The 20,343-nt window shown below is 38.9% G+C and overlaps 3 protein-coding genes across 3 annotated transcripts; all 3 read right to left on the reverse strand.

The window, feature by feature from the left end:
• Positions 1-2,211: 2,211 nt before the first annotated feature.
• GCK72_003100 (uncharacterized protein) lies at positions 2,212-6,110 on the reverse strand (the record flags this gene model as incomplete). Its single annotated transcript, XM_053723812.1, has 6 exons — positions 2,212-2,245; positions 2,296-2,450; positions 3,520-3,913; positions 4,341-4,743; positions 5,215-5,341; positions 5,979-6,110. 6 exons carry the CDS (start codon positions 6,108-6,110, stop codon positions 2,212-2,214), a joined length of 1,245 nt encoding a protein of 414 aa, XP_053592457.1.
• A 6,191-nt stretch (positions 6,111-12,301) lies between these two features.
• On the reverse strand, positions 12,302-16,536 carry GCK72_003101 (uncharacterized protein; the record flags this gene model as incomplete). The annotated part of the gene is made up of 4 exons (XM_053723813.1): positions 12,302-12,544; positions 12,713-13,293; positions 15,102-15,220; positions 16,403-16,536. The coding sequence occupies 4 exons, from the start codon at positions 16,534-16,536 to the stop codon at positions 12,302-12,304; spliced, it is 1,077 nt and encodes a 358-aa protein (XP_053592458.1).
• A 3,298-nt stretch (positions 16,537-19,834) lies between these two features.
• Positions 19,835-20,194, reverse strand: GCK72_003102 (uncharacterized protein; the record flags this gene model as incomplete). Its single annotated transcript, XM_053723814.1, has 1 exon — positions 19,835-20,194. One exon carries the CDS (start codon positions 20,192-20,194, stop codon positions 19,835-19,837), a length of 360 nt encoding a protein of 119 aa, XP_053592459.1.
• Between the last annotated feature and the right edge of the window lie 149 nt (positions 20,195-20,343).

A 20,343-nucleotide genomic window follows, 5' to 3' on the forward strand; every position in this document is an offset into this window, starting at 1 on the left:
CTAAAATGGTTAAATTTGTGTTAAATGTTGTTTTTTCGGTAAACACTGATAGCTTTGCTGCAAAAAACCTCAAAAATATCAGTAAATTGGAATAGGTGATCAAATTTTTCATGCTGAGGAAAAAATCTTTAAACAGCGGAAGGCGGAAGGCGGAAAGCGGAAATAGGAAAATTTATGGCGGAAAGCGGAAAGCGGAAGGCGGAATAAAACACTTTTTGGCGGAGAGCGGAAGGCGGAAGGCGGAAGGCGGAATTCCGCTCAACTCTGAGGGGGATGAACGATATCCAGGGATGCAAAATGTTGTCTCGAAAAATGTGGGGGAAGGGGTACAAAATAGCTGGGACAGGGGGAAGGGGGGATTTAATCACAATAAAATCTAAAATATGGCGGGTATAATTGATTTTTGTTTTTTCAGTCCGTCGCAATGTTTCTTCTACAACGATCGGCGTAGGGAGTGGGTCACGGTCCTGGAATACTTTTATTCCCGCTATGGCATGACAGTTCTCGACAGGAGTATTTTGTTTTCGTTCGAAGGACGTGAAGAATTCGGATTATTCCCTTTGGAGTGTTTATCCATCGATGAATGAGACCTGCTGCCTCCTTTTCCTACTCCTCTTCTTTTCTTCACCCTTTCTTTTTTAATTTTTTATTCTTCATCTGATGAATAAAAAAATGTATGTTAAAAACAAGTTTTCATTCGTTTGAATATTTCAGGAATGATAAAAAAGGGGGGCAAGAGATGATAAATGGATGCGTCATCGAGCGATCGTATTTCTTGTCCAACATCTCATAGTTGCGTCATCCTGGCGCAACACCAATCATGAACTGAATCGCTTCGAAAGAAATTGCCGTATCTATGGAATTTTTCAAATTTCTTATATAAAATTTTCTTTTTTTTTCCTTTTTCTCAACATGATCTTGTGCTTCAATTACCACCGTTTTAAAAAAGTTGGAAAATTTATTTTACACCACAGTGCTAAAGTCAGTGTCATTCATTTAAGAGCAAAGTTGTGAAAATGATGAACATGACTAGTAATTCCTATCCGCCTATATTACAAGAGTCGTAATTAGCGCCCTTCCCGGTTGGCTCCGCTAGATAAGGCTTTGCCACGTGCGCAGTGCTAAGCAGGCTTTGAATCAGACTATTTGAAACAAGTTGTGGTTGTTTTATATGATCCGAGCATGCAGCGATTCAGTAGCTTTCTAATGGTAGTGAGGTGAAGGTTCTACGACAATTTTGAGCCGAGTTATGAGATTTTAAAGTTTTGAGACTGGGGTGCTTTTGAAAAAAATTCGAAGCCATACAATCAAAAATGTATTAGAAAAAAGCGGCAGAAGCGCCCCAGCCCGAAAAATGATAGTCAGAAATTCCTCTATTGTTCAAAGGGTCCGTCGGAAGGCAACTCTATTAGAGGGGCACTACAAATCGAGGGTGCACCTCTATTTTTGTGGAACGACTAGCAGCGGCGCCACTGTGTTCACATTAGTTGAAATCTATATTGATAAGAATCCTGTTTTTGAATTATCCGATTTTCGAAAAAAAAAATCAGAAATTCTGAGGTTACGATGAAAAAAGAACGACCTTTCACGTGAAATGGTTCCAATAGAAAAAAAAAAGAAAAAAAAAACGACTGCTCCAAATATATTTCCTCAGAAAATGTATTTCCATATTGAAAAGTGATAAAAACTCTTGAACGATGTCGAATAATGGCTAAAAAATCGGAAGACGATTCTAAAAGAAATGACAATGCAGACAAATGTGAGTTGCGGTGAAATAGGGGAAGTAGGAAAGTGCGCTCTACGGATAACATTACTGAGTACTTATTTTCAGTCAGACGCCGCCTCCTGATCTCCACTACTCTCTCGACACCATCTCTTCTCTCGACTTCTCTTCTGGCTCCGCCCTTTTTCCTCTGATCTCGACTCTTTTATCTCAATAAACCTATTCTACTTGAACTATCGTCTCATGTTTATTTTATCAAACTTATTATAAAATAGCAGAAAGAATCAATGCAATTCAGAATTACAGAACAAAATTTAATATCACTCCTTTGCGCAATATCGATTTAATCATAATAGAATAACGTGGAAATTGAAAACGAGTGGTTTTCGGGGGAGATAATCGGTACAATTCGGTACACCCTTTTCAATAAATGATAAGAATGCCCTAGATGACACTTAATGGTGATGCAGAATAAAAATATATATGCTTCAGAGATATCTTGCAGAATCTGGGTCGCTCGAGCTGAAAATAAAATGAATTAGAGAATAGAATAAAATAAAATATAGTCTCACCTGTAGATTGTATTCGGATATCCATCGTAGTTATTGACGCTAGTACCCGACGAATTGTAAACAATGGACTCGCTCGAATCGTTTTGTGGATGATGAAGACTTGTCGAGAAATCGTTGTATTCGTACGACAATGGATAGTGATCGTTGAAGTTCATCTGTAAAATTTAAAAATTTTGATAAATTCAACGTTTGTAGCACTATACTTGAAAATCGAATTGTTTGATTCCTCTTTTTACGAGATTATAAAAGCCCATACTTGCAAACCGGGCCGAAACGGACCACCACGGGCCGGCGCGTAACCAAGGCTGTCGCACGGCCGGCTTTTTCTTGAAAATCTCAAATAGTCGCGGTCGGCCCAAAAAAGTTTTAGTCAAAAGTATATCAAGTCATGAAACTCTAGAAAGCCGCGGCTGTTTGAAATTTTCAGGAAAAATCCGCGGCCGGCCGCGGCCCTTCACGGCCGGCCGCGATTTCTGACAGCCTTGCGCGTAACTTGCATTAAACTCAATATTATGGGCTGAAAAATATACCAAAATGTAGATCTCAGCGAGTTCTAGCTCCTTGACCCACTACGGACCGGATGGCTATTCGTTAATGTGTCGCGGGCCGGGAAAAGGTGTCAAAAATCGCGAAAATGACCAAAAAAGCCATTCTAGCCCGGCACGTGGCACATTAACGAATAGCCGTCCAGCCCGTAGGTCACGGACATCAGGGATGTGCGGAAATAACAATTTCGGAAATTTCGGAACTCGGAAATTCCGGAAATTTTGAAAACTCGGTTTTTCAAACTTTTCATAGTCAAAATCCAATAAATATGCAGTAAAAACTAAAAGTTTTGTAAATTTTGATTCAGGTGGGACGTTTTGGCACCGTTCACATTGGATTGAGAGCAATTTCTTTTGATTCCGCACAAATTCTCTTTTTTATCATCATGAAAATATATGGAATTTCGGAAATCTCGTTAAAGTTTTTCCGGAAAAAATTCTCGGAAATCGGAAATTTCCGAAAGTTCCGAAAATAAAATTCGGCAATGTTCCGACGGAAAACAGTCCCGAAAAAAGTCGGAAATTTCGGAATTTCTGATTTCCGTTCCGCACATCCCTGACGGACATAGAACTCGTCGAGATCTACTTTTTGGTATATTTTTCAGCCCATAACATTGAGTTTGAAGCGAGTTACGGGCCGGCCCGGTTTGCAACTATTTAAAAAAAATCAAACACTAACCTGTGGCTCTGCTGCTTCATAAGTTTGAGGACTAGAAATCACTGAAGCCGATTGGTAAACATTGCTGGTTTCACCCCAGTACGCATGGTCATGTGACACCGAAACAGCTCCAGCAGCCGCAGATGTTACATCTTGAATTGTTTTCATATCTTCTTCTTGCTCCACCGTTGTCACAGGGCTCGCAACAACAGACGAATTGAAGAACTCATTCATTTCCTTTTGCTTGACCTCCATTACTGTCTGTTTTGAGTGAGCGCTCTTCTTCTTTTTTGGTTGCGCACGCTCCTTCACCTTGAATCGTGTTTGACGCCGGAGGTGGCCTCTGTTTTCAAACATCTCTCCGCACTTTTCGTGGAGTGTCCAATGGCATCCCTTGCCTGGTTCATTGAGGGGCCTGAAAAAGCATACTTGCAAACCGGGCCGAAACGGGCCGGCCCGTAACTCGCTACAAACTCAATGTTATGGGCTGAAAAATATACCAAAATGTTGGTCTCAACGAGTTCTATGTCCGTGGCCTACGCCGGATGGCTATTCGTTAATGTGCGGCAGGCCGGGAAAAAGTGCCGCGAAAATGGTCAATTCTAGCCCGGCCCGCGGCATATTAACGAATAGCCATCCGGCCCGTAGTAGACCACAGACATAGAACTCGTTGAGACCTACATTTTGGTGTATTTTTCAGCCCATAATATTGAGTTTGTAGCAAGTTACAGGCCGGCCCGTGTCGGCCTGTTTCGGCCCAGTTTTTGGCCCGGTATGTGGAAAAGTTTTTAATGTCAAAAAAAAAGTTTTTTGTGGTTTTTACTTCTCGAGATAAGGCTTACCTTGCAACTTTCACAAAGCAGTCATTGAATGATAAGGAATGGCGAATCGAATTTTGCCATCTTTGTTGATTGTCCCGGTAGAACGGAAAAACGTCCATTATCCAGTTATAAATTCCTGAGAGTGACAATTGGCCCCTGGGCGACATTTTCATAGCCATAGATATCAATGAAATGTATGAGTATGGCGGTTTTGTAATTCCGTATGTTCCATCCTGCTCGATCTTTTTTTGCACTATTTCAAATTCTTGTAAGGTTAAATCCGTTTGGTCAACTGACAATCCGGAAGACGCCGAGCTCACAAAGGAATCCGGTGAGCTGGAATTCCTGCCGGATGAACAACTGTCGCTGGAAGGAGGTGAGGTGGTGACAGATGTTGAACCAGTGGATGGGTAAGTTGTGAAGCCTGAAATCGATAAACGTGTTGTAGGTGTTTTCGACTATGGGGAGTCCATTTCTGCCATCAAAACCTACTACAGTACCGGACAAAAAGGTATCAATTTTGCCTTTTCTCAGTTGTAAATGACCAACTTTGACAGTGTATTTCGGTGTCACCTGATTGTCAGACAAACTCAAGTTTATATGGGCTGAACAGAGTAAAAATAGTACATCATTTTTGTAGTTGACCATTTTTTTGTATGGACACTACCATCGATGTTACAGATAAAGAAACGCATTACTCCCTGAAATCGACTAATTTCAATGCAAATTAGCGAAATTTCGGAGATTTTTACTTTGACAACCTATAACTTTCAAAATAGTGTCCCTACAAAAATGAACTTCTACTTTTGATCTGTACGATCCCATAAAAAGTTATTTTGTGGGACAATCAGTATTACCAGTTTCCATAAAAACCAGATTCAAAATTTCTGCTTACCGTGAGATGCATTTCCGCTTTGTTCAATCAAAGGTGTAGTCGGTTTGCTGTAGTTGGATCCCGTTTGATTTGCTGTCTCATAGATATTGTAGTTGTAATGAAGCATACTGTTTGTGTTCGATGGGTACTAGAAAAATATGTTGTTGTATATTAAAATAGAATAATTTAAATTATTGGGTTATAAAGACTAGGACAAAAAAAGTACCGGACAAAAAGGTATCAATTTCGGCAATTTTCAGTGGAAAATGACCAACTTTGACAGTGTATTTCGGTGTCACTTGATTGTCCGATAAACTCAATTTTGTATGGGTTGGACAAAGCAAAAATAGCACATCATTTTTGTGGTTGACCATTTTTTTGTAGAGACACTACCATGAAAGTTATAGATTGTCAAAGTGAAAATCTCCAAAATTTCGCTAATTTGCATTGAAATTAGTCGATTTCAAGGAGTGATGGGTTTCTTTACCTATAACTTTCATGGTAGTGTCCGTACAAAAAAATGGTCAACTACATAAATGATGTACTATTTTTGCTCTGTCCAACCCGTATAAACTTGAGTTTATCGAGCAATCAGGTGACACCGAAATACACTGTCAAAGTTAGTTTACACTGAAAATAGCCAAAATTGATACCTTTTTGTCCGGTACTGTAGTTCTAATACAAAATTAGTCAAAAACTTGCAGAGTATACTGTGATAGACCTTTTTAGAAACTATTTTTGTGTTCAAAAGCTATTTAATGTTTGAACGGGTCATATTTACTTACCCCGCTGGTATTGATCGGATGAGATGCGGGAGTATGTGTCATTCCGTCCAGATTTGTGTATCCATCGCTAAGAGTTTGTTTCGATGGATTTATGTTCTCCTCTCCGTGTGTGTTTATTGGTTCTGGCTCCATACTGTTTGAAAACAGCGTTATAAGCTTCTGAACTATTTTTCAACAAAGTTTGATTGAAATTGAATACCTTGAATTTTTTGACCTGAAATCGAGAACAATTCATTTGGGAAGCGGGTACCAAGTAAGTGTCAGAAGAATAATTGATTAAAAATAAATATTATAGGTTCAAAATTTCGTTTGTGAAAGCGCGCCTAAAAATTAATAATGATTAAGGCGCCTGAATATTCCGGGCCGAAACGGGCCGACACGGGCCGGCCCAAAACTTGCGTTAAACTCAATATTATGGGATGAAAAATATACCAAAATGTAGATCTCGACGAGTTCTATGTCCGTGACCTACTACGCGCCGGTTGGCTAATCGTTAATGTGCCGCGGGCCCGGAAAAAGTGCCAAAAAACGCAAAAATGGCCAAAAAAGCCATTCTAGCCCGGCCCGCGGCACATTAACGAATAGCCATCCGGCTCGTAGTAGGTCAAGGACATAGAACTCGTCGAGATCTACATTTTGGTATATTTTTCAGCCTATAACATTGAGTTTGAAGCGAGTTACGCGCTGGCCAGTTTCGGCCCGGTTTGCAAGTATGGAATATTCCAGAAAGAAATACTCTGGAAGCTGACGAAGCATACCGTCACAGCTGTATATTCCAAAGAACATACATACTGAAATCCAATACACCAACACAATGAGCATTCAATGTGACTGCGATTGCGAATGACACAAGATACAGGTGTAAGTGGGAAGAGAGAAGAGTGAGAGTGCATATACACTTTGAGTAGTCATATGGAAAACTGTATGTGAGGATGGTGTATCGATTCATGCAGCTCTACTTAGGGACGGAATCGGAAGGCTGACTGGCACAACGAATTATATAGATTGATGATGAATGTTGTAAGAGGGATGAGTACATGGGTAAGAGAGCTTCGAAATTGTTTGAACTTTGTGAACACATACAGTACTGGCCATAAAGAATCCGGCAACTGCAGTTTTTAATTGAAAATGTTCAACTTTGTGAGTGTGACACGGCCTCCCTGATAGTCTCACAATATTGATTGTTTATGGAGTGTATAGATTACAGATAGAGCTTTATTTTTGTAGTTGACAACTTTTTTGTACGGGCACATCCTAAGAAGTTATCAATCCGCAAAGTATTTCCTTGCTATTTTTGCACTTTTCCAGTGCTAAAAGAAGAAATTTATGAGTTTTTTACATAGACGGATGCACCTGTAACTTCTACAGATGCATCAGTACAAAAAAGTTGTCAACTACAAAAATGAAGCCCTATTTGTGATCTATACACTCCATAAACAATCAATATTGTGAGACTATCAGGGAGGCCGTGCCACAGTCACAAAGTTGACAATTTTCAACTAAAAACTGCAAGTGTCGCAATCTTTATGGTCAGTACTGTAAATAGTGTAGAGAAAAACGAAAAAGCTGGGATGTCATGAGGTGAACCCTCGTAAAAAACGCTTATTTTGGCAAAATCAATCCGTCTGACTTCTCCGCACAGAAATGTAATATGAAAAATCTTTTAGAAATCCAAAAAGTTATTTCTATCACGACTGCATCCCGGTAACAATCAAGATAGTGATAACCCAGGTCCCCGTTAGAAACAAAAGAAGAATACGAGAAAAATGGCAGAGCGCAGAATAGGCTAGCGTCTGGGTGAAACAGTGTGTGAGATGCACAACGCGCAGGCCAAGTGACCCAGCACAGCCGATTAAGAGGACAGATGGAGACTGTCACGTCACTAGCCTGCCTACACCAACGTTATGTGGGTAGCTGGCCTTGTAGAATCAATATTTGTAAGATAGTAGGTAGAGGGGGACAGGGGGGACAGAATCTACTAATAGAAGATTTATAATTCAGCCACAAGGCCTAGATATTACTTGTTCACAATGCCTGCGGGTCCAGTCGAAGATCAGGACAGAGGCCCAGAGAGACCCCCCTGTATGCGCCGTTAGAGACCTAGAACCTTCGAATGAGCTGTGCACACGGCAAAACAAAAAAAACAGTTTGGGAGAAGGAACGGGACAAGAGAAAGGGAAAAACCAGCGACAGGAGCCGTGGAGAAAAATGTGTAGGAGTAAAACCTCGCTCCTCACAAGGGAACCTTTTTCATTCACCGGTTAAGAATTTGCTGAAACTTGGCACACATGTGCAATACTGGCCATAAAGAATGCGATACATTATCCAAATTTGTGGTAGATTTCTTTTTTATAAAATTTTATTGATGCTAAATAAATAAAAATACATCAAAAGCATAATAAAAAAAGAATCGGGATGAAAAAAAAGCGAAATTGAAAGATGTGCTTAGATCATGTGCACTAGACGTTTGTCACGACATCTTCAGCATTGTCGTTAGAGCGTTGTTCGGAATGAGCATCTTCCGCCGGATGTCTCCTCATTCAAGACCTAATGTGGCACTTTTTACGGAAACTTTAAAAAAAAATAGCGTGAATGCCTCTTCATTCGACATGATCTCGTAGAAGCTCTCATCGTTCGTGTCGTTTCCAATGACAACTCTAGAAGCCAAATGGTAAATTTCAAGTTATCGATTGACAAGTTTACCTGGTACGCTGGAGGTGCGTTATCGTAGGCCAGCATATCCTCGTTAGTTGGTGGAAATCCCATACGAACTCTTGCCAATCCTTCAAGCGGCGGTCGATGAAGGACAACACGGTCGGAAGAAGGACTTGAGGGAACGAGTACCTGAAAACAATGCTTGAATATCTTATTATCAAAAAATCCATACTTGCAAACCGGGCCGGCGCGTAACTCGCTTCAAACTCATTATTATGAGCTCAAAAATATACAAAAATGTAGATCTCGACGATTTCACTTTGACAATCTATAACTTTCATGGTACTGTCCATACAAAAAAATGGTCAATTACAAAAATGATGTACTATTTTTGCTCTGTTCAGCCGTACAAAATTGAGTTTATCGGACAATCAGGAGACACCGAAAAACACTGTCAAAGTTGGTCATCTTCCGCTGAAAACGGCCAAAGTTGATAACGTTTTGTCCGGTATTGTACATGTTTTCTGGCAGTGCAGTTATAATGAGTAATTTTGCAAACTGATACATCAGTTAACAGAGGATTTGTTAAAAGAACCCTAGGTTCCATCAATTTGGTCATCACACTGACAAATTACAGTGACAAATTACACTGACCATCTTACACTGACCAAATTACAACACTGACCAAAATTTCTTTTCTGATAGCAAGAGTTTTCAGCATGATATCAGTCGGTGATACGGTCACTCCCAAAAACCATACTTGCAAAACGGGCCGAAACGGGCCGACACGGGCCGGCGCGTAACTCGCGTAAAACTCAATATTATGAGCTCAAAATATACCAAAATGTAGATCTCAACGGGTTCTATGTCCGTGATCTATTACGGGCCGGATGACTATTCGTTAATGTGCCGCGGGCCGGGAAAAAGAGCCAAAAAACGCAAAAATGGCCAAAAAATATCATAATATTGCGTTTTAAGCGAGTTACGCGGTGAGGTGGACGTCGCATGGAATGACTCCCGACTGGCTCTACAAAATTTGCAAATTTTTCGGCTTATTCGATAGATTCTACAAAGAAAATGACAAGTCTGATAGTGAGAGTTTTCCCGGTGACTTGACCTGACTCTCAACACGGATGAAAAATAAGAAAAGTTTCAACAAAATTTTAAAAAGGTTTTTTTTGTAAATACTAGCCAATAAACAGAATTAACTGGAATTATTAAATTACAGATAACTACAAAGTGAAAGTTAGTCATCAAAAATCTTGGTTATTCGTGCGTGAGAAAAATAACTTATTAGAAAATACGATTTGCATACTCCGTTAAGGGAACTGATACGAACTTTCCGCCTGTATCCAGATGAGAAATATGCGAGAGTGCAAATCTCGAGGTTTGATTTGTGCATCATCCTGTTTGTGAAACATTTTAGGGTTCGCTAAGAATGAAAAAGAGGGATACCCAACCGAACAATTTCTATCAACTAACTCAAAGAACGAGTTACTCCGATTTTGGATTATAAAGACAAAGTTTCGAAAGAGAAAATACATGAAACCGACATTCAACGATTAGGAATCGAACAATCTATGTATTTGTTTCGGAGTTAAATGCTTTTGAGTAAGTTTCCGTGAATTCAATGAAACTCAACTAAATTCGTATAATCTTTACTAATAATATTCACTAGATCTGTTTGTAAATTTGTATGTCGCCGACTCTAGCGCTTTCTGTACTGAACCGTTTGCAATGAAACACACGGCCGCGCCACTGTGGCATACACAGGTAAAGCGCGATGGATCCATTATGGATGAAACGCGGATCGCGCGGATGCTGTGGGTATGTCAGATGGATCCATTATGGATCCATATGGATCCACGCGTGTCAGATGGATCCATTATGGATCCATATGGATCCATCCACGGAAACTCGAGGGCGACCGCCATCCACCCCATCCATATTCCATCCGCGCGCGATCCGCGTTTTAAATGTGGACCCATTAGGGATCCTATGTGGATCCATATTCGATATGGACGCATATGGACCCACAATGGATCCATCGCGCTTTACCTGTGTAGTGATAAAGAGGGATGCGCGGCAATCGAAGCAACGAGAGTTCAATCCCTGGTAGTGTCATAATTTTTTTTACTATTGATCAGTATGAAAACTACTAATAGTAAGGAATCTAAAAACTTTTAGATGAGTACTCCCATTTCCATCTTGCCTTTTTTGATGGTTTAGTGGTTTTAAAGAATGATACTGTCAGTTGATTTGTTTGTGCTCCGTCTAGGACAAGTTTGTATTTGATCTCGTACGTTTTCTCAAGAATTTTCGCTGGTTTTTTTGAAAGGGTTCTGTTTATCTATCGAACTTTGAAATAGGTAAAATCTTAGGTTGGTGCATAAATTTTTTTTTGAGGGTGTGAATTTCGACTTCTTTTTCTGAGCCGTGAGACTGTTTTTAAGCCCAAATTTTTTTTTCTTTTTACAAGTAATCAGCAGTAGGTGCATTGCTCTAAAATTGTGCAAATATGTAGTGGATTGATTCAGAAGTACGAGCTGTAGGCTTCATGTAACTCGAAAATCAAGTTATTTAGATTCTATAGACTTCACGCTTCCCGTGAAAAAAGACAAATCACGTGAAGATCTACAACAGAGTGAATTTAGATACATCAATGTCTAATCTACTCAATTGAAACAGTTTTGACCAATTTCCTTACCTAGAGTCAAAGAAAAATCGAGAATATTTGCACCTCCCTAAACTGCCGATCTTCGCTTTTCTTCAGGGACTTGCACTGAACTATCGTTGCTTTGTTGGAATGTTTTTATTTGTTTTTTATAAATATATTTCCTTGCTGTTTTAATTTCGTACAGTTCACCCATTCTTGTCAACTCTCACTAGGAAAAAACTAGAGTCGAAGAATAGTACCAAAAAAGGGTTCTTCGGGTGTTTTTACTTGTCTGCCGCTGAAATTAGGCAGATGACGGGCGTCAAGTCACTGGTATAATCACAATGACTTATAGATACTAACCAACTACATTTCTCATTATGTGTGCAAAAAAAAGAAAGAAACTTATGCACCAACCTATTAGTTTAAAAGTATTTTAGTCGCTGAACCGTCAAAAATTCAGGAGACAAACCTTTTTGTATTAAACCAGACTAAAAAAGATTCCCGCGTTAATAAAAAAAAATTGATAAATTCTGGGGGAGGGAGGCGGCATCGCCAACAGTCCAATCATCAGAAGGTCGAATACATAACTTATGTTCGCAGAAAAGGGTATACCTGGTTGTATGTCTGTGTCCGTTGTCCTCAATCGACGAAACGGCGACATCAGAAAACTTTAGTCAAGTTTACCGGATACTGGGGTCCGTCAATATTGAATTGCTTTTAGACGTTCGTATAACAATTTTTCTATCAGCAGTATGGTAGGTGACACGTGGATGACCATTAGACTGACGATTGAGAATGTTTTAGATTCGTTCCGAATGCTTTAGACTCGCACCGCCGTTCTGACTATTGAGGACAACGGACGCACAGACATAGAGACAAATAAACAAAAGACAATTTTTTCAAACACAAGTTATGTGTCCAAACTCTATTGAAACAATAAACTGGTAGGAAGGAACGATGTCGAAAAAATAATTCAATTCAGTGACAAAACTATCACTTTTTTACTTTTTCAGAAAATTCCAGGCGAAAACTCACATTTCTTGATGTTGCGACGAGCAGTGGTCGTTGTTGTCGGAGTTTTCAAAGATTTGAGTTGACGATGATTTCGAAGACGACGAAGAGTTTGAGCTTTTGATACGAAAGTATCAGTAGAAGCTGCTCCGGAAGCTGATGGTGTTGGAACGTTTTTGGATTTTGGACGATGTTGAGAAAGTTTTTTAGTTGGTTGTTCAGAAATGTTGTTGTCACGACACTGAAATGAACTGTTCTGAATTCAGGTTTTGTCTACTTCTTTGACTCAAACGTTGTCATTTCAAATTCAGAGAAAAATGCTGTTTTCGAATTGGTTGGACAGCTTGGAGAACTTTAGTAACTGTATCAATTTATTCAGTGTAGCAACTGACACTGACCCAAAACTCACCGTCATTTTTTCACAAATTTCGGATCCATTTGACTCTTCCCTCTCTATATTTTCCACAGATTCCAAACAACTGCGCTCCAAGGGGCAAACGGAATTATCCGAAGTGTGCTTGACACACTTCAAAGGGACCATAGAATCCTTCCAATCTGAGTCGAATGGAAGAGTGACTTCGTCGTTTCTTTTGATTGTCTTTGTAGCAACCATCATAATGCCCAACGTTGATTCGGATCCCAAAATGCGTTTTAGAACACTATTTGGATTACAAGATCTTCTCGTGAATTTCGAATCTATCCCAAGTTTTTCGGTGTCGATACAAATTGCGTCTCTCCTTTTTGATGACAATCCGTCATAGCGGAACATGAACTTTCCTCCACCAGCTGGCCTTACCAATTCTGTCTGCAGCGCCACAAGCCCATTCATTTCCAAAATGACACCACCAGCTGGGACGAACTTTGAGGCAATCAGTGCCTCCTCACCGGTATCAACAAACATTCTACACGCATTTCTGTGAAGACGTAAATCATGGAGAACAGCGTCGGCATCATCATTCGTCTGTTCCAGTTTGGCGAGGAGAGCGTTGGCTAGTGGAGAATGTGCGTTGAGTTTTGCGAAATTCACCGCTTTTTTCAAATAACTTACCTTGACAACCTCCGAAGCAATAAAAATCAGTAATTAGTACTCAAAAATAATCAAATAGTTGTTTTTCGGCATTTATTCAGTAAAACGCCAAGAATAATAAGTAAAGAGGAGGAATGATGAAGGTAGTGGAGAAGAGAAGCGCGTCATTTCCACACTCTCTGCTTCCCTAATCACTCTCTCAATTTTATGTACTCTCTCACTCAAAAATAGGGGTAGAACAGCAATCGGTCGTTTAAAGGGGGGAATACATGATGAAATAGTAATGGAATGAGGGAAATGTCCCCCTCTTCATTGGAATATGTTCAGTGGGGCGCCCTTGCTGAGTAAAGAAAGGAGGAGGTTCATACTTGCAACGGGCCGGACCGGGCCGGGCCGTGACGAAAATTTCCAAGGCCCAGCTCGGCCCGGCTGAAAATTTTGAACTGAAATTTTGAACGAAAATTTGAATTTTTTTTCAAAAATTCGACTTTTTTTTTTGATAGTTATGCATCAAAAATTGAAATTTTTAATGTAAAATTTCAAAAAAATTCAAAAAAATTGGTAAAAAATAGGTGCCTCTATTTGAAGCCGGGCCTTGAAAATTCTCTAGCTGCCCGGCCCGGGCCGGGCCGTAAATATGCAAGTACGAGGAGGTTGATTAGCGGCGGCGCCATTAGTCGAAATCTATATTTTTATAGTTTTTGAAATACATAATGTTAAAAAGGGTCTCAATTGTTCTCACTTTCCAGAATCGTGATAGTTGTCTTTCTTATAAACATTTATTGTGAAGAAATTTAGGTATATAAATAAATACATCGTTAAAGGAAAAGTGTTAGAGGGGTTGACCTTCAGACAATGTCGCTACACACAGGGAGAGTTATGATCTTCATTCAAAAATGAAGATGTACCCGCTCTGAGAACTAATCTAGAAAACTGGATAGTCCTATTGATGACACATGCAGAAATTTGAAAACAACTCGACGAAACCCGTGGTATCAACTTGTCATCATCATCGTCTAGACCCTCCGAACTATTTCCGGAATCTACCGTATGATTATTATGACCTAGGTCAAGGGACCAAAATACCAAAATGACCGATTTCCAAACTTTTCGAAAAACGCAAAACTTGAGTTGATAGTGCTACATATGGTAGTGTTATGAGTGACACCCTATCAAAGCGAAGTTGTAAACGTCGAACTGATTAGAAAGACTGTCAACATGATCATAAAACTTGATCATCTATGTTGGAAACATATACAGTTTTGACCTTAATTTCAACATTCTTTTGACGAATGAAACCTGAAAAATAATCAAATACAAGACGTGTTTTCAACTAACACTTCATTCATTCTAAAAAATATAATAATCAGAATTCGAACCACAGAAGGCATTGGGGGAAGACGTTTCCATTGCTCTCCAAGGCGACTCCCTTCCAGCTGAAGTACTCCGCGATTGACACCAAGCGACCATATCTGCGGCTGTAGAATCGGTACTTGTAGGGGCTGTAAGTAAGAAAAACCATTTTCCAAATGAGGGGAAAAGGGGGAAAAACGTACTAAGCCTCAAGCCATTCAATTTTGCTTCTGAATGTGAAGTCAAGGTTGCGGGGAGCCACGATGAATGGTCCCAAAGTCGAAAGAATTGCATTGACCTCGGATGTTGGGCGACGTGATCATCCGGGGATGAGCACGTCTAATTAATCCCAGCAATGCACGAAAACCATCTTCAACCTATAAACAGTAAAATATTGTAGAAATATAATATCCCTTACAGTTCAAGCACACTCCCATCTTGGCTGCATAGCCCATTCGTGTTGCCGCTGTCAGTGTCCTACAACGCTGTCTTTGGATGGTGTCTCCTGCTTTGGTCTCTGTAAGTACGTATGCTTTTCTGAAAGATTTTCCAATGGAATCACACAAATTAAGAAAAAGGACTGGAATGAAAGTGTCAAACCGAGAAAAACTATTTTCAGTGTTTATGACGGGCTTTTATAGTCACTTTTTCGTCCCGCCTGGATTCCATATCTTTCAGGACCTCGTCAAAAAGGTATCAACTTTGGCTATTTTCAGTGGAAAATGACCAACTTTGACAGTGTATTTTGGTGTCACCTGATTGTCCGATAAACTCAAGTTTATATGGGTTGGATAGAGCAAAAATAGTACATCATTTTTGTAATTGGCCATTTTTTTGTATGGACACTACCATGAAAGTTATAGATTGTCAAAGTGAAAATCTCCAAAATTTTGTTAATTTGCATTGAAATTAGTCGATTTCAGGGAGTAATGGGTTTCTTTACCTGTAACTTCCATGGTAGTGTCCCTACAAAAAAATGGTCAACTACAAAAATGATGTGCTATTATTGGTCTGTCTAACCCATATAAACTTGAGTTTATCGGACAATCAGGTAACACCGAAATACACTGTCAAAGTTGGTCATTTTCCACTGAAAACAGCCAAAGTTGATACCTTTTTGTCCGGTTCTTTTGAGGACTTCAAAACTCAAAATAAAGTAAGATTTTTTGGGATTTGATGGAAACGTTTGCTCCTAGTTACTATACTACTCGAAACAATTTTTTCGAAAACTGAAAATTAAAAGTAAAAATCATTCACCACAAGCAGGGAATGTAGTGACAAAGTTTATTATTGAATTTTCCAAAACTGTTCTTATTGAAATTAGATAAATGTTCGGGAATCTTTACTATTAACAAACGCAAACGGCTGTATGTTTGTTTGTCTGTCGCCGATCCTACCGCCCTTCCTACTGAACCGATTTTCTTCAAATTTGGACCAAAAGATCAGAAATTTTCTCTTAATGATGCCCGTCTATTTTTTTAGTTTGAATAGGTCTCGACTAGGTCACTAGGTGAAAAAACGTGGTTTTCAAGCCTTTCAGTGGCTTTTGTTTCCGAAATAGGAAAATAGGAGTTCACGGGGGAAATAATTATAGAACATTTTCATTCTTCAAATGAATTCATTTCTTCAAATTTTCAACACGTGCGGTGTAGAAAAGGAGGTTGAGCAGCCGTAAGGCTGCGTTAACCGACTGGTTTCATGACAAGAGGAAAAACATACTTTTGTATCCATTGGGCGAATGTGTCTTCATCTTTCTCTCCCAAAAACTGCATTGCTTCTGTAGCTTGTTTGATATCCTTAAAGGTCCATCCGGGTATGAGCACATCCAGTAGGTCCCAATAGTGGAGAGCCATATTTTCAACCTATACAATTAAATATTAAAGATATACAGTACCGCTCAATAAGATATGAATTTGAGCCGTTTTCAGTTGAAATTGGCCAACTTTGAGAGTGTGTCATAATGATTCTGATTGTCACACCTGGTAGATTTTTTATGGATCCTACAGATCAAAAATAGAGTTCCATTTTTGTAGTTGACAACTTTTTTGTACGGACGCTCCCTAGAGAGTTACGGTCATTTTAAGCTCGAAAATCGCACAATTTCGGTCGATTTAAGGGAGAAATTACTTTGACGATACGTAACTTGCTAGGGAGTGCTCGTACAGGAAAAGTGTCAACTACAAAAATGGAGCTCTATCTTTGATCTGTAGGATCCAATAAATACCAACTAGGTGTGACAAGAGACTACGGTAGAAATCGACAAAATACGGAAAACGGACGTTTGAAATTCTCGTTAGTTGCGAAACGTCGTAGTCATTGAAAGTTGCAGTAAATTCTTCATTTTCCAGTGATTTTTTCAAACATTTAGTTTCGAAACGTCCCAAAATCGAACTTAAAGGAATGTTTTTGAATCAGGGTCACCAGAAATCAATTTTAAGCGGCAACTTTGCAAAAATTATCGAATTTTTCGAATATCTTACCTCCAAAACTACCAGAGCAAACGCAAAATAATAAAAATAAATAATTAGGCTTCAAAAATAATCAGATACATAGTTTTTCGGCATTTATTCAGTAAAACGCCTAGAATTGTGAGTAAAATAAAGAAGTAATAATGAAATAAGTGAAGGTGAAGAGGAGATGGGCGTGGCATGTTTGCTCTCTGCTTCTCTAACCACTCTCTCGATTTTATGTGCTCTCTCACTCTCTTATCAGTATGATAACATTATGAGAGGGAAAACGTACGATTTTTATTATTCTGTGTCCAACAGAACTGTGGGAAATATCTTTTTATCTTAAAAGGAAAGTCGGAAGTCGGATAGATTTTATGCTATAATTCCAGTTGTTTTGAGCTGGTTTTCAACATTTTCAATCAAATTTAAAGTAAAAAAGATCCGGACACTTGGAGTCGGGTACAGATTGTCCAGATGTCCGTCTGGTGGTCTGTGTATCTGTCTGTCCAGATGTCTTTGTGATTCGTGATGAACTTTCAACAACTTTCAGTATTGTCTGCTGAAGAATGTCACGCTCAGACAGGTCACTACAAAAAAGTGTCAACGTTGCCAAATGTCTAGTTTCAAAATGTCCTTGTCCCACAAATTTCTTGTGGGCTACAGTGTATTGAATAAACATAAGACAATAGTTCAAGTAGAATAGATTTATTGAGATAAAAAAGTCGAGATCAGAGAAAAAAGGGCGGAGCCAGAAGAGCAGCCGAGGGAAGAGATCGAGGAGATGACATCAAAAGAGTGAGTGAAATTAAGAGGCGACATGCTGAAAATGACTACTCAGAAATGTTATCCATAGAGCGCACTTCCCCCACTGCCCCAATTAACCGCAACTCACATTTGCCTGCATTGTCCTTACTTTTAGAATCGTCTTCCGCTTTTCAATGGGAAGTTCCTGTTTATAATTTTTTAATAATTTTGAATTGAGAGTGAAGCTTATTTGTTTTCTTTCTAAAATAGTTCATTTGTTATTCATTAGTAATTTAGGAGAAAAATAGTTTATCCAGAAAGAACAAAAAGAAGAGATAAATAAGAAAAATAGAAACAAAGAAACAGGAGTTATGACCATTCAAAAACAGAAGAGCATCTGCAGGTGGAATCAGAAACTTCTCATACGTTATACACACAGTACGTCAGAAACATTGTAAGCGATGAAACATCCTATTTTGGTTTTACGAATTTTAGAATTTGAATTACGAATTTTAGAATTAGAATTACGAATTTTAGAATTTGAGACTTGTTTTGAGATTCAACAAAATAAAAAGTGGTATTGTTGCTTCCTCATTTTACTTGGAACGTTGCTTGTCTTATCCTCAATGTTTCTCATTATCCATTTGAAGTTCCAGATATCACATGATTGCATTGTGAACTGGCTGGGCATCATTGAGAAGGTCAAATTTTCTCTTCGTTTCTTAATTGTACACATTTCTGTTGCGCTCCCATTAGACAAATCAACGTTCATAATAACTGCAATGATTAAACAAGTAGTAATTCTCTGATCCACATTTAGAATCAAATATATTGATTTTCGTGAACAAGACAGGTGAGATTCAAAGTGAAATTTTACTTTTTGGATTGAAGTTATTTTCGAATAGAACAAATCTTTCAGCAAAGGTTTGTACAACTTCAGAACGTGAAGTTTAGGGAATTAAGTCAATGGGAAGTTCCTGTTTATAATTTTTTTGTTGCTTTTTAACTGAGATGTGTGTCCTTTACCAAAACGATTTGGGAGTTAACAACTTAAAATGTGGTGCATTAGACCGAAAAAAAGGCTGTAACTCTGTCAGTAGGTTGCTTGGGTCACATAAAACAAAAAACGCTGATAACTTGCTCCTCATAGATGTTCCATTCATGAAAAATATAACCAATTTGGAAAAATAACCACAGAACCTGTATAACGCCAAGATCCGGCCGGATGGTTATATTTTTCAAGAATGTCAGTTTGAAATAGCAATCATTCGAGCTATTATTTGATCATTTATGATATTTTTGAAAAAAAAGTATTCAATTTAAACCGCATTTACAAGGTGAAAGACAAACTATGAATTACAGTCAATTTTTCCATGTGTCCGTATACATACTAGTGGGAATATGATTAAGCCGGAAAGTATGTTGATAAGAAGACAGTTTCTCTGATATTTTATCAAATTTTTCGAATATCTTACCTCAAAAACTTCCATAGCAAACTCAAAAGAAAAGCACCAGTCCGGTTACGTTGCCAATTTTAAAATAATTCGGGTGTCTTTTGAAGTGATTAAGAAGTTTGGTTTTACTTTCTATTATCTTTCCTATGGTAGAGATTGAAGGTGGAATGACGGGTAAAGGAGTCGCAGGAATAGGACCAACTGAACTGCCTGAGTGATTACTGGCAGCATCATCAAAGTTACTGGAAGCATCCGCGAAAACATCGTCTTCTAGGTTTTCATCGAATTCGGGTTGTTTTTCCACTTCCTTCTTCTTTTCCGCTTCTTTTACCGCATTTGCTTCATTGTTCCTCTTTTTCACCAAAGATGATATTTGCTGTTGCAAAAGTGAGAGTTTAACGTCATTTTCCATAGGAGCCTCCAATATTTTGTTGACTGAGTCATCCGCAGGGCTTCGATTTTTGACCAAATCTTAATGTTCTTCCACAGATAGGAGTACGTATTTATTGTAGGACATGTTCCAGAATAGAAGAGGCGGCAGAAATTAGAACTGGCAAAAGGATAGCAATTGGAGTACCACCAGTTTGAACAAGAAACTCGCGAGTTTCGTCAATATTTCGGAGTGTTGATAGGCGGCGCAAGTCTTGTGAATAGCGTTGAAGTCGTCGAACGTTCTTTTGTGAAATTTGAACTTTTCCTTTCAAAACGTTATAAACCAGCTCTACCAAACAAATTAGCTTTTGGTCAGGAATTGAGTTGATTAGGGCAATACGGGCATTTTTGTCGGGAGTGGAAGAAAGAGCGAGAATTTCATTGAAAGTCTTCAAATCCCAATGGGGACACTTATTTCGGGACGAAGACATGAGTAATATTTCCAGGAAGTATGTTATCACGGTACCGAATTTCGTCCGGGCAACTTTTGTGAAGGTCGATTAGCAAAAAAATAAACAGCCACCAGGCATAAGTTGGGAACCCAAACAACGGACACTCGATTTATCAGAATTATTCCTGA

The sequence above is a fragment of the Caenorhabditis remanei genome, chromosome I (assembly GCF_010183535.1).
Source record: "Caenorhabditis remanei strain PX506 chromosome I, whole genome shotgun sequence".
In the NCBI taxonomy this organism is placed as follows: Eukaryota; Metazoa; Nematoda; class Chromadorea; order Rhabditida; family Rhabditidae; genus Caenorhabditis; species Caenorhabditis remanei.